We start from the raw sequence: 12278 nt of genomic DNA, 5'->3' as shown, positions 1-12278 counted from the left end.
GAGCATTAATTCTATTTCAAAGGATACTGAGAGAGTATTGTTCAACCTAGTAACCAGATGGTCAGTGCTATAAAAATGTCAACAGATGGAGTGAGGAGCTGCCAAAACATTTACCACCAAGTGTATTCAAGCCCACGTGAAGATGGCTCTGTGGCGGCCTTCCAGGCAGAAATCCAGAAGGTCCCCAACCCAGCCCAGGTCACTGGTTCCCACCTGGGGTCTGTGAACATTCAGGAGCAGGTCTTGAAGGTACTAATGGGGGTGGGGGACGGTTCATAAACTTTTTTATGTTTTAAAAGTTCCAACAGAAATCATATTTCACATCTATATCTAACATCTGTCTTCATTTTGAGTTAGAGTTATGTCAATTTAGTGAGAAAAAGTTCATTATTTTATGATCATAAATATTGATAGGAAGTTATGGATTCTTTTGATTAATAATCATGGGAAAAGAAATTATTAAAACTTATTTAAATGTAATGTACTTGATAGGCAGAATTTTTAAAAGCTTATAACTTTTAAAGTTATATGTTCACGGCCACTGGGCTAGGTCGTACATCGTATATTTTTTAAAAACCTTTAGTGACCCCCATTTCTTTCCTAATTGAGTCTGAGTGACTAACTTGCCATTCAAAGCCCTCTACAATCTCATCTCACTATCCTCCAACTCTCTACCTACATCCTCTAGTCCAACCTGCTGGTCTACCCACTGTCTCAAGAACACAGTTCCTGCATTCTCACCTCTGTGTGTCCTTGGTTCTAGACCATTCCCTTAATCTAAAACACTTTCCTGTTCTCTCTATGTATCTAACATTATTTTTCTACTCACCCCTTTTTTAAAGCAAATATTTCTCTAAAAGGATGTAGTGACCCACATCAAATCCTGGGAAGACCTTATTTTCCTCAGTGACTTCCCATGTTACTTGACGTCAAAGGCCTTAAAATGCTGCTTTCTGACCTCAATTCTTACCAGTCTTCCCTTGCTCTCTCTGTTACAGCCACACTGGCCTCTTTATTATTTCTCACATACAGCTAGTACACTCCCACCTCAGGCCCTTTGTTCTGGCTATTCTCTTTACTAAGGAGCCGTGGTGACACTATGGTTAAGCACTCAGCTGCTAACCGAAAGATCGAAGGTTTGAACCCACTAGCTACTCTGCAGAAAAGACCTGGCTATCTGCTCCCATAAAGACGCTGGCCTAGGAAACCTTATGGGGCAGTTCTACTCTGTTCTATAAAGTTGCTATGGGTTGGAATCAACTGGATGGCACACAACAGAGTTCTCTTCACTTAGAATGTTGTGCCCCCAGAGAAGAGCTGCATGGCTTACTCCCTCACTACCTTCATGCTTCTTTCTTCTTTCCAAATGTCCTCTTATTCAAGGGGCCCTTCTTGACCACCCAATATAAACATCCCCTTTCACCCCAGAACCCTCAATTCCCTTTGCCTTGCTTTATTTACTATCATCAGAAATTTTATTTGTTCTATCAACTATCCATCTATCTACTATTTCTCCCCACTGGAATGTAAGGCCAATGTGGGTTTCCCTAACACCTAGAACAGTGCCTGGCAAATAGAAGGTACTTGATAAATATGTGTAGAACAACCAGTTTCCCTCAGACTAAGAATTCTCTGGACTGTATAGTTAGTTCACTTAGTGCAATTTCAGATGTCATTTGGAAACTTACTGACTATACTTTTTAGGATGGGAGGATAAAATAGAAAGTCAAAAGAAGTTACATATTGCTATGTTAACATTTGGCCTTAAAAGTTATAATTTATTTATTTACTTAAAAATATTTGTAGGGTACTAACTATTGCCAGGCACTAGTAAATAAAAAAAAGTCCCCGGGTGGCACAAGTGGTTTGCAGTTGGCTACTAACCTAGAGGCTGATGGTTCAGACCCACCTAGTGGCTGTATGGAAGAAAGGCCTGGTGATCTATTTCCTTAAAGATTAGAATCAAGAAACCACATGGAGCAGTTCTACTCTGTAACACATAGGGTCACCATGAATAGGAATCGACTCAAAGGCAACAGGTTTGGGTATGGTATTAAACAAAAGACATAATCCTAAATCCCCACCTTTGTGGATATTATAACGTAATGGAGGATATAACCCTGTTGCCATTGAGTCAATTCTGACTCATAGTGACCCCATAAGACAGATTAGAACTGCCCTATAAGGTTTCCAAGGCTGTGATTGTTGTAGGAACAGACTGACACATCTTTCTCCTGTGGAGCGGCTGGTAGGTTTGAACACCTGACCTTTCAGTTAGCAGCCTGAGCACTTAACCACTGCACCACCAGGGCTTCTACAGGGCTAGGCAAATAAATATGCAAACACGTGTCTACAAATTGTACTAAATTCTACAAAGGAAAAACAAACCTGGGTACCATGAGAGAGAATGACAGATGAAATCTGGGCTTGGAAAAGTCCCCCTCTGCACAGTGAAGGGTCAACATATATGCTGAGATCACAGGTGGTCGAACAAGGACGTGTGGGTCTGGGTTGGTTCTAATATAAAGACTGAAATCATAGCAGGGAAGTTTAGTTTTGACTTTTTGAGTTTTTAAAGGATTTATAAAAAAGCAAAGTTCAACCTGAATAATTATTTAGTACCAATTTGAAAAACCGAGGCCTAAAGTTTCCCCGTTGTTCACTAGAACTTTGCTGGTCTAATTGTGTGTATCTGTGCTGTCCAGTTTGGTAGCCACGCGCTGCATGCGGCTATGGAACACCTGAAATGTGGCTCGTCTGAATTGAAGTGAGCAGTAAGTATAAAAGGCACAGAAGATTTCAAAGACTTACTATGGATAAAAGTATATGAAATATCTTACTAATATTTTATATTGTTTACATGTTGAAATAGTGTTTGGTTAAATGAAATATATTATTAAAATTAATGTCATTTATTTCTTTTTATTTTTTAAAATGGTGACTGCCAGAAAAAATTTAAAAATCCATATGTGGCTCACATTATATTTCTTTTGGACAGAGCTGTTTTATACAGCTGTAAATATTACTTTTTTTCATTCTATTTATATGAAGGTACCATGGGCAAGGTAAAAAAAAAGAAAATTTCAAATTGAATAATGTATGAGATAAGTAATTATTGTAATTTCTATAGTAACACTGAACATTTGCAAATAAATATTGTGGACATCTGTTGGATTGCTTGGCAAAGATTCATTTTCCCATCTTCTAGGAAGAACAACTCAATTTTCTTTTGGAGAGCTACCGTTCCACATTTCTTCCTCCAGAGATTTTAGGGCAACTCCTACATATGCTAATGGGGAGTCTGTAATCCAAGCTAGCAAATCCAAGTACTGCATCATGTTGGCCACAGTGATTGGTTCAGAGATATGCATGTGATCTGAGCTAACAAATCAAAGTACTGCATTGTCTTGACCATAATGATTGGTTCAGGGATGGGCATGTGATCCAGGTTAGGCCCATGAAACTCAATTCCAGGATTTGTGTTAGAACTATTAGGAAAGGGAATTTATCTTTCTCCTGGAATTGCTAAGCCACCAGGAAAGTAATTTGGAACTGAGACTAAACTTTATTTAGTTTATTGGGAATGAAACTAATTAGAGTCAAGATGACATGATAGCAAAAAAAAAGATTTCTGACAATATTCCTTGAACACTTGGATCCAACTACTCCTGAAGCTGTACCCACTCATAGACATTTTAGTCACATAAGCTAATAAATCTTCCTTAATGTTTTTACTGGTTGAATTGGGTTTTAGTTATACGTACAGGAGGGTTCTCATTAAAAAATTACTGAGATATATGTACTTGCTGAAGGCTCTTTAAAAGGAATTAACAGCTTTTCAAATGAGCACTAATTACATCAGTATAATCTAATAGAATAAAATCAATGAATGATTCAGTTTGCACTTTCTATTAATTAGTTATGTTTTCTTCTAATTAAAACCCTGCCACTAGGGCAAGCCCTATATAGTGAGCTTTGCATTAAAATTTTAATAAATATCAGAAATATGAAGGAATGGTAATTTTAAAGAGTTTCAAAGAGCATTATTTCTGGATGACATTTAGTAATTAGTTACTTTAGGGAATTTTTATAAGAATGCCTACTTAGTTTTCATCATTTTTGTGTTCTTCTTTCCTTCTAATAATTTCCTTCAAATTAAATTCATCCCCTAGAAACAGCAGCAACATCCTGAACCATGATGTTGAATTTTAGTCTCTGAGTTTGAATTTCAGTTCAGTCACTGGCTCTGTATTTTAATCAAGTCATTGCATCTTTCTCTATCAATTTATAACCTACACCCATAGAAAGCCAAAGCTCAGGGGAGAACTAAAACCGCCTTGAGCGCAACACACTGTCTCCTGTTGTAGTTAGTTGGTTACATTTGTTGTCAACAAAGTCTTGATGGGCTGTAACTCCAGAAAGAAAGCTAAACATAACAAAACAAGCTGATAAATTTCTTTTAACGTACCTTGAAACTATATTCCTGTACATATCTGGGTTATGATCTGTTTACCTTCTCTTTAAATTTATATCTATAACAGCGGCAATTGGTAAAATACAATAAATGTACATACATAAATATTCATTAGACACTTGGAGAACCTCACTGTTTAATGAAAACTGAAATTGTAATCCGTATATTACTATCATAGGGAGACTTTTCTACCACGAAGTTTAAAACAAAAGTATTTTCTGTATTTCTGTGGAAATACACGCATACATGCACACATGCACTGTGTATACACCCACACACAAATTTGTGTTTGTCTTGCACTCCCTGTTAGAGAATTCAAATTTTAGGATAAAGACTATCTTCATTCTCTTTGTAACGACCAAAGGGGGGTTGATGTGTTGGCTGACTTTGTATATATATCTTTGTAAAAAAAAAAAAATTACTGAAGATGTAGAGTGCATGAAGAATATTCTTAGTGACCACAGGAGTCTAAAAACATAAGTGGTAGATATAATCCAGGGAAAAACACCAAAAATAATTCTAGTTTTGGATGATCAAGGGGATCTTAATGGAAACGCACTCCTATAACAATACAGCTGGTAGATATACTCAAATATAACTTCTGTCTCTATGTATAGAGTCCCTGGGATGTATGAGCGCCCCTGATTTTTTAATATCCTTGGCTTTTGTTAGCCGTCTAACTGTGGAAAATTCAAGATTTGGTAAAAGAAAACTTTTCTAATACAAACTGGAAGCACTGGCATAAAATAAAACAAAACAACCCCATCAGGGCTCAGAATTGGATAGAAGAAGATACCCAAAGATCCCAGGGAGGGTTCTGGTCTTGGAAGCATCAACCTCAAGGGCAGGCAATGAGGCCCTGAGAAGGAAAGGGGAAAACCCTCGGCCCTTATCCTGGAGGTAAGTTGCACGTGGGCAGGAAAGATCTTGGAAGGAGGATCTGATACTTTATAGTTTCAAGAAAAACCACGTGTGCAAACTTGGGGATGACACATGAGGGCATGACGGGGAGGAATCACTACTCCTGCCCTGCTCCCCCCTTCCCAGAGTTACCTAAGGCTGAGGTTTCTTGACAGTGTTTACGTATGATGGACTAGGGCCAGGGACACTTTTATGATAAGGGAATCCAAGGTAGGGGCGAGGGGTATTAGGATATTGAAGCTCTTTTAGGTTCTGAGATCCTTGGTTTCAGCCAGTTTAAAAGGAGTACTTACTACAATTGAGACCGTTTCACCTAACTAGCCTGGCTCTATCTATTGAAGACCTACTATGCATGTCGGGATGGTGTAGGTTCAGGGTGTCACTATCTCCCATGACTTCTGCTCCTCTGCTAGAAGTGTGTGTGCGTAGTGTGTGTGTGTAAGAGACAGTGTGTAAGGTAGGGGAAGAACTTAAAAACATATGGAAAAAGTTACCTTTCTTCTTTCCTCTGCAGCCTCCAGTTTTTTCTGGATCTCCTCCAGGGACAGATCTTTCTTCTTTGGAGAAGCTAAAGTTCGGGGGGCTTCTGAGATAGGAGATGGAGGCTTTAGGATCAGCTCAAAAGCCTGGCCAGAGGCACGTTTGTTGATTTGCTTCACTTCCATATCTGAGAAATGAACATTTGAGAATGTTAAGCACACAGACCATGAAACATGGGTTTATTTTAATAACCAAATTCCAGCATTTGAAAGAATCATTGTTATTTTGGCAAATAGGAATAAAATGCGGTATGTGATCCTTTCTTCTACGTTGTGTTGAATGTACAAGACCTCTCTTTAGTATAACTGGAAACCCTGGTGGCGTAGTGGTTAAGTGCTACGGCTGCTAACCAAAGGGTCAGCAGTTCGAATCCACCAGGTGCTCCTTGGAAACTCTATGGGGCAGCTCTGTTCTGTCCTATAGGATCGCTATGAGTCAGAATCAACTCAATGGCACTGGGTTTGGTTTGGTTTTGGTTAGTATAATTAGGGATCTATTTCAACTGAATACATATTTACAGTGTCAGAAAATTCAACAGTATCTATAGAGTTGAATAATGAGGGGCATACTTAGAAAGATAGTCTAAATTGAATTTTAAACTAAATTTTGTTTATTTTCCTTTCGAATAAAAATGAGTGTCAGATGAAAATCAAGTAGCACAGACTTGTTTTTTGGAAATTACCATAGCTGGAGGTATTTTCATGCTGACTTATGAGGAAAATAATACAGTTTTCCAGTTTTCAAACATAATCCTGTGGTTGGAAACTGCAGAATATGTTAGAACCAACCTAACTCCTTGAACAGTTGCAAATATTTGGCAAAGTTAACAGTGACTTGCAAAGCATCCTGTTGGTTCCTACTTTGCTCTTCCTAAAGCTTTCTGATTTGCATCATCAAGCATGTGTAGTGTCTACTCTAGGGAGGATGGTGTGGTGAGGGTCCCTGTATTCAAGATGCTTATAGTTGAATGGGGAAAAGAGACAAGATCCCATCTTTGGGGTCTTCGCTCCTACTTTGTAATATCTTTGTTCCTGTTTCTTCGCTACTTAGAACACCCTCCTTGAGTGTAACTCAGCAACAGACAGGAGCTACGGAACAAGACATTGTGGTAGAGGAAGGGAGGGGCAACATCCACTTAATTTATACCCTGTTTACATTTTTAAAATTTTATAATCAAAGAACTGAAGAATGGTTAACCATTTTTTTTTTCCTCATTGGTGGCTAAGGTGGTAAAGATAAGATTATCAGACAGTCAGGTTTGAACTCGGCGTAGTATAATATCATTTATTATATAAAATTAACACAATTTATAACACAAAATAGAGTGATAAGTCACCACCTGCTTGAACATTTATAATTACAGGAACTCACAACTTAGTAAAACATAATGATTATTTTTTAAGACTTCAGTAGACAAGCCTCATTTTTAGATGGGTGTTCTTTCGTTTGAGCCCAAAACGTCATTCCTTTGACCTCTGCCTTGTTTTGTCTCTGAAACTAAACAGTCACCATGTTTATTCTAAATTTCCTCTGCCAAGCTAAACTTGCCCAGTTCCCTAGAGTGACAGTGCTCCTTGACGTTCACCACATTGGTCACGAACCTCTAAGCGTTCTCTAATTTATTAAGGTTCCCTGTGCATTGTGACAGCCAGACTGGCCAGGTCTCCAGGAGAGTTCTGACGCAGGCAGAACGGGGGAGAAATATCACTTCTCTTGATGTGCACATTATGCTTCCCTCAATGCTTCAGCAACCTAGTTAGTACACCGATGTTGCCGTCAAGTGAAACTCCAGCTTTACAGTAAAAGACCTTAGGACCTTAAATGACAATACGGGCTAAGAGATGATATGGGCACAACAAATTCAATATATACAACACTGGGAAAAGCATTTTTTCACAAATGTAAAAATACTTTAAATTTGTCCTGAAAGCATCCAAGATTATATCTATATTTTGAATACAACTATAAAAATTATGTAAGCATATGGAAAATGATTACAAGAGAACATGGGCAAATAAAAAGATCTTATTGGATAAAGTGCTGGGATTCTGAATGGCTCTGGAATGAGAAAAAAAGCTACCTGTATTTGTATCCAAATAATAAGCCCCTCTTCCTAGCCTTGTGGTATTTGGAAAGTTAATTAACTTCTTTAAGCTTCCATTTCCTCATTTAAAAGATAGAGATAAAAACAGCACCTTCCTCATAAGACTGTTCTGAAGACACAAAGACAAAGGACGCAGAATGGAACGTACGAGCTGTAGCATTTAGTGTTTATAAATGTAAAGTATTATTATAATTAGTTCTTGTTATAATGTTTTATCTGTGATAAACACTTCAAATTATTATGTAATATAGAAATACAGGAGCCCTGGTGGCACAGTGGTTAAGAACTCTGCCGCTAACCAAAGGCTGGCAGTTCGAATCCACCAAGCAGCTCCTTGGAAACCCTATGGGGCAGTTCTACTCTGTCCCATAGGGTCGCTATGAGTTGGAATTGACGCAACAGCAGCAAGTTTTTTGTTTTTAACAGAAATACAGGGCAAGGTTGGAGACTTTAGAAATTTGAAATTCTCTACCAGCTCTTTTACATGGACAATGTGAACGTCTATTCATTGTCTAAGACTCAGCTATGATGTAACTTCTGAATTTTCCTTCCCTTCCTTTCTATTCCCAATCAGTCAAAATGGTCACTGCCTCCTCCGGCCTACCAGTATGCTCTGTATAAACCCGGGTCTCAGAACTTAGCCATACTGTGTTCTCATTACCGATCATTTGTACCTTATGTCTCTCCTACTAGGCCCTGGGTTCCTTGGAGGTGAGGACCGTGTTTTACTCATCTTTGGATTCTCAATGACCAACGCACAGTGAGAGACTCATGAGAAAGACAGCTGAGCTATTACTTGCAGTGGCATCTAGCAGATTAATAAGGATCTGGCTAGTATATTTGTGAATGAACTTATACAAAGTAGATATTGGGCCTGAATTCTTATTGAAGTATTCTAATGTAAGTTTCAGTTTGAAACAGAAACGCTTTCACATGGCAGGGCGTTTCCTGATGAAATAGGATAACGCTTATGATGCTTGGGCCATGTTATAGTAACTTTGAAAGAAAAAAGCCTTTGAATCCTTTTTAAAGGCACAGAAAGAGTTAATTGCCAGAGTCCCTTCACCTTAATGTATTTCTTTATGTGTGGCGAAAAAAAAAATTCTGAGCCAAATGGGCAGCACGTTATGCCTCAGGTCTGTCTACGCATGTAACAGTATCAAACATTTTGATTAAGTTGACTGAATTATGTGAGGATGATACTGTTAATAATGATAAAAACAAACAAACCAAAAAACCGAGAGTCAATTCTGACTCATAGCAGCCCTATAGGACAAAGTAGAACTGCCCCAAAGGGTTTCCAAGGAAAAGTTGGTGGATTCAAACCACCGACCTTTTGGTTAGCAGCCAAGCTTTTAACCACCGTGCTACCGGGGCTCCCAACTGAGGCTCAGAGAATCTAAGTAACTTGCCCAGGGTCATGTGGATGGTGATAGAGCCAGGAAGGAAACCAAATTAAGCATAAGAATCAGGAAGAATTAAACCTAAAGGGTACACTTCTAAAAAGTTAATTGCCATGCCAATTCTTTAGGATTTTCTTTTTAAATCTTTTTATCTGGGGTCTCCGCTGTGAGTCAGTTTTATTATTAACACTTATCAGCTGACTCATATTCATATATAAAATCTGGGAACTTTACAAAGACTACAATAAAGCAGAAACAGTGATAGTTGTTGATTTTCTTTCTCGAATTTTCTGACTATGAGGGTTTTTCCTGCAATTTATGATCTACTCTAATTACATTTTAGCATATTACATTATTTGTAAAGAAAGGCCCAAGGCGTATTATTGATGTTGATACGCTAGACACAGCTGCTAACAGCAATTCAGCCCTGTCTCTTAAAGGACATTGATGTGTTGTTATTAGGATGAAACCCAAACTGTTTTGAGCAATAGGCAATCAATAAGACCTAACAGCTAGATGCAGCAAGTCAACGGTGAAATCTAGAAAACACTGACTTAATGACACGAGGAGCTATGAGAGAAACCAGAATATCTGAGCTCTGCCAAACGATCTAGCCAGCAGGGGTACTTCTAATGCGGGCAACTCACCATCATAAGTATAGATGTTGACATTGCGAGGTTCCGGGTAGAAGCAAGAGCAGATCAGTGACAGCATGGACAGCTCCTTCATTTTTTCCTTGTAGGCTGAAACGAGAGACTGGAAATTAGTACCTTTCTTTTTCTGAATTTCCTCTGAGTGCTTCTTTTAATGCGGGTAAAATTATAGCCTCCAGCAGAATTAATTTTGCAGCTACACTGCTTCTTTGCTTTCTTTCACAAAACGTATTTGAAATCTGCAGTACACATTCCTTATTTTATCAGTAGCATAAAAAGACAGAAGACATAAATTCCCTGGTACAGTAGGTTGGGTAACAAGTGAGAGAAAAGGAGTTAGAGAAGGAAAGGAAAGGAGAAGAAATCAAGAGCCAGCAGCACAGGGAGGCAGAGAAAGGAGAGCTGTAGAGGAAGCAGAAACAGACAAAATTAGTAGGGAGATAAACCAGTCATTGCTGAGTCGACTGTAGATCATGCCGACCCCACGTGTGTATGAGTAAAACTGTGTTCAATAGGGTATCCAGTGGTTGATTTTTCAGATGTAGATTATCAGGCCTTTCTCCCAGGTGCCTCTGGGTGGAATCAAACCTCCAATCTTTCAGTTAGCAGCCAAGTGCATTAATTGTTTGCAGCACCCACGTACTCCAGCAGGAAGACAGGCCCATTCTAGTAAGTGTGCATGCAGGTCTATAGTATATAAGTAAAATTCAGTAAGTATCCTTTGGCTGGTTCAGCTTGACTGCCACATATCCACGTGGGAGACAGAGAACTCGTCAGGATAGATATTAAGCAAATACATCCTTCAGAGTCCTTCACTGCTGCTTTCTCTTTATTCCCAAGTGCATTTTGTTATTTCCATCTCTTTCTACACACGCCCAAAACCTGCATCCGAGACATAATAAGGATCTTACTCACTCTCTGCATAACCCAGTTTGGGTGCACACCTTCCCAAGGAGCTGCATAAATTCAGATTAGATCCCCAACTCCCCTGCCTTTATTCCTCCTTCTTCCTCTCATTTTTCCCTTTTCATTCAAGAGGACTCCTGCCCAGGGAAACTTGTTGGTCGTCACCAGGATTAAGTGTCTCCAGACCACCAGATGGGGATAAGGAGGTGGGATCTTCTCACTTCTGTTGATAATTCAACAAAATTAATAAATTAAGGAAAATGGGAAATAATTGTAGAGCTATTTTGCACTAATTTTGAGAAAGTATAAACAGACGATGACGGCCTAATGTATCGAACCTCACAGGTAACATTTGCTCTTTGGAAGGGTCTTCTGGTCATTACTTTAACCCAAGGGCAGGAATTCCTAGAAAATCAGTCTTGGGGTTATTTGCAAGTGCACCTTCTGGAGCCAGCAGAAAGTAGACTTAACATCTAGATGCTTTAGAACCACAGATGTTCAACTGGGAAAGCTCTCAGAGACTATCCAGTCAAATGACCAAGACTAACCACCTCACCCATTTTACAAATGAGGAAACCGCATCCCACAGTGGCCAAAGTTGTATCTGGCCAGGGACAAAGCTGGGACCTCTGGATAAAATGCAGTAAATCAACCTTTCTCAAGACTGCTGAAAGACTTTCGTCTACCTTACTTTCAAGGTAAGGTTCAGTGTGTTAACTGGCTGGGCATGTTTGCATATAGTTGAATATGCAAAAATTAGGAATTGTCAATGGCAATATAGCTCAACCTAACACTTCCACAAACCAAGAAACCAAACCTGCTGCAATTGAGCCTCATGGTGATCCCATGTGCCGTGAACTGAAGAGGGGAACTGCACTCCATAAGGTTTTCTATGGCTGGAATCTTAAGGAAGTAGATCACAGTCCTTTCTTCTGCAGCCCCACTTGGTGGATTCGAACTGCCCTAGGCACTGCTAAAGGAATTTTTCTCCCTATTTAACATATTTCCCTAAAATAAGCAAAATAACATTTTGCCTGGTACCAGGCAATACCCATTCTGAGCTGTTATTCAATGCCTTTGGAATTTTAGAAGGCCAAAGCCATATTTATTTGTCTTGTTTGTTTTATTCAATTAATTAATGAAATTATGTCACTTATAAAGGCCCAAGCAGATCTTTACAGGGCTGTTTAGTGTGAATCACAATTTCTGTCAGAGGATAGAAACATTTGGTGGTTTAATACATTTTTTTTCATGAACTGACTGAAAACAACAACAGC

General features: G+C 38.9%; 1 protein-coding gene across 1 annotated transcript in view; it reads right to left on the bottom strand.

The window, feature by feature from the left end:
• STMN2 (stathmin 2) overlaps nucleotides 1-12278 on the bottom strand; it is a 56773-nt gene that overhangs the window by 19269 nt on the left and 25226 nt on the right. The window contains exons 2-3 of the mRNA XM_010588365.2: nucleotides 10090-10185; nucleotides 5890-6062 (exon numbers count right to left, since the gene is read on the bottom strand). Coding sequence (XP_010586667.2) covers nucleotides 5890-6062; nucleotides 10090-10185 — 269 coding nt within the window. The remainder of the gene's footprint in view (nucleotides 1-5889; nucleotides 6063-10089; nucleotides 10186-12278) is intronic.

Source organism: Loxodonta africana, chromosome 14, assembly GCF_030014295.1.
Source record: "Loxodonta africana isolate mLoxAfr1 chromosome 14, mLoxAfr1.hap2, whole genome shotgun sequence".
Lineage (NCBI taxonomy): Eukaryota > Metazoa > Chordata > Mammalia > Proboscidea > Elephantidae > Loxodonta > Loxodonta africana.
This window is presented reverse-complemented; position numbering and strand designations above follow the sequence as displayed.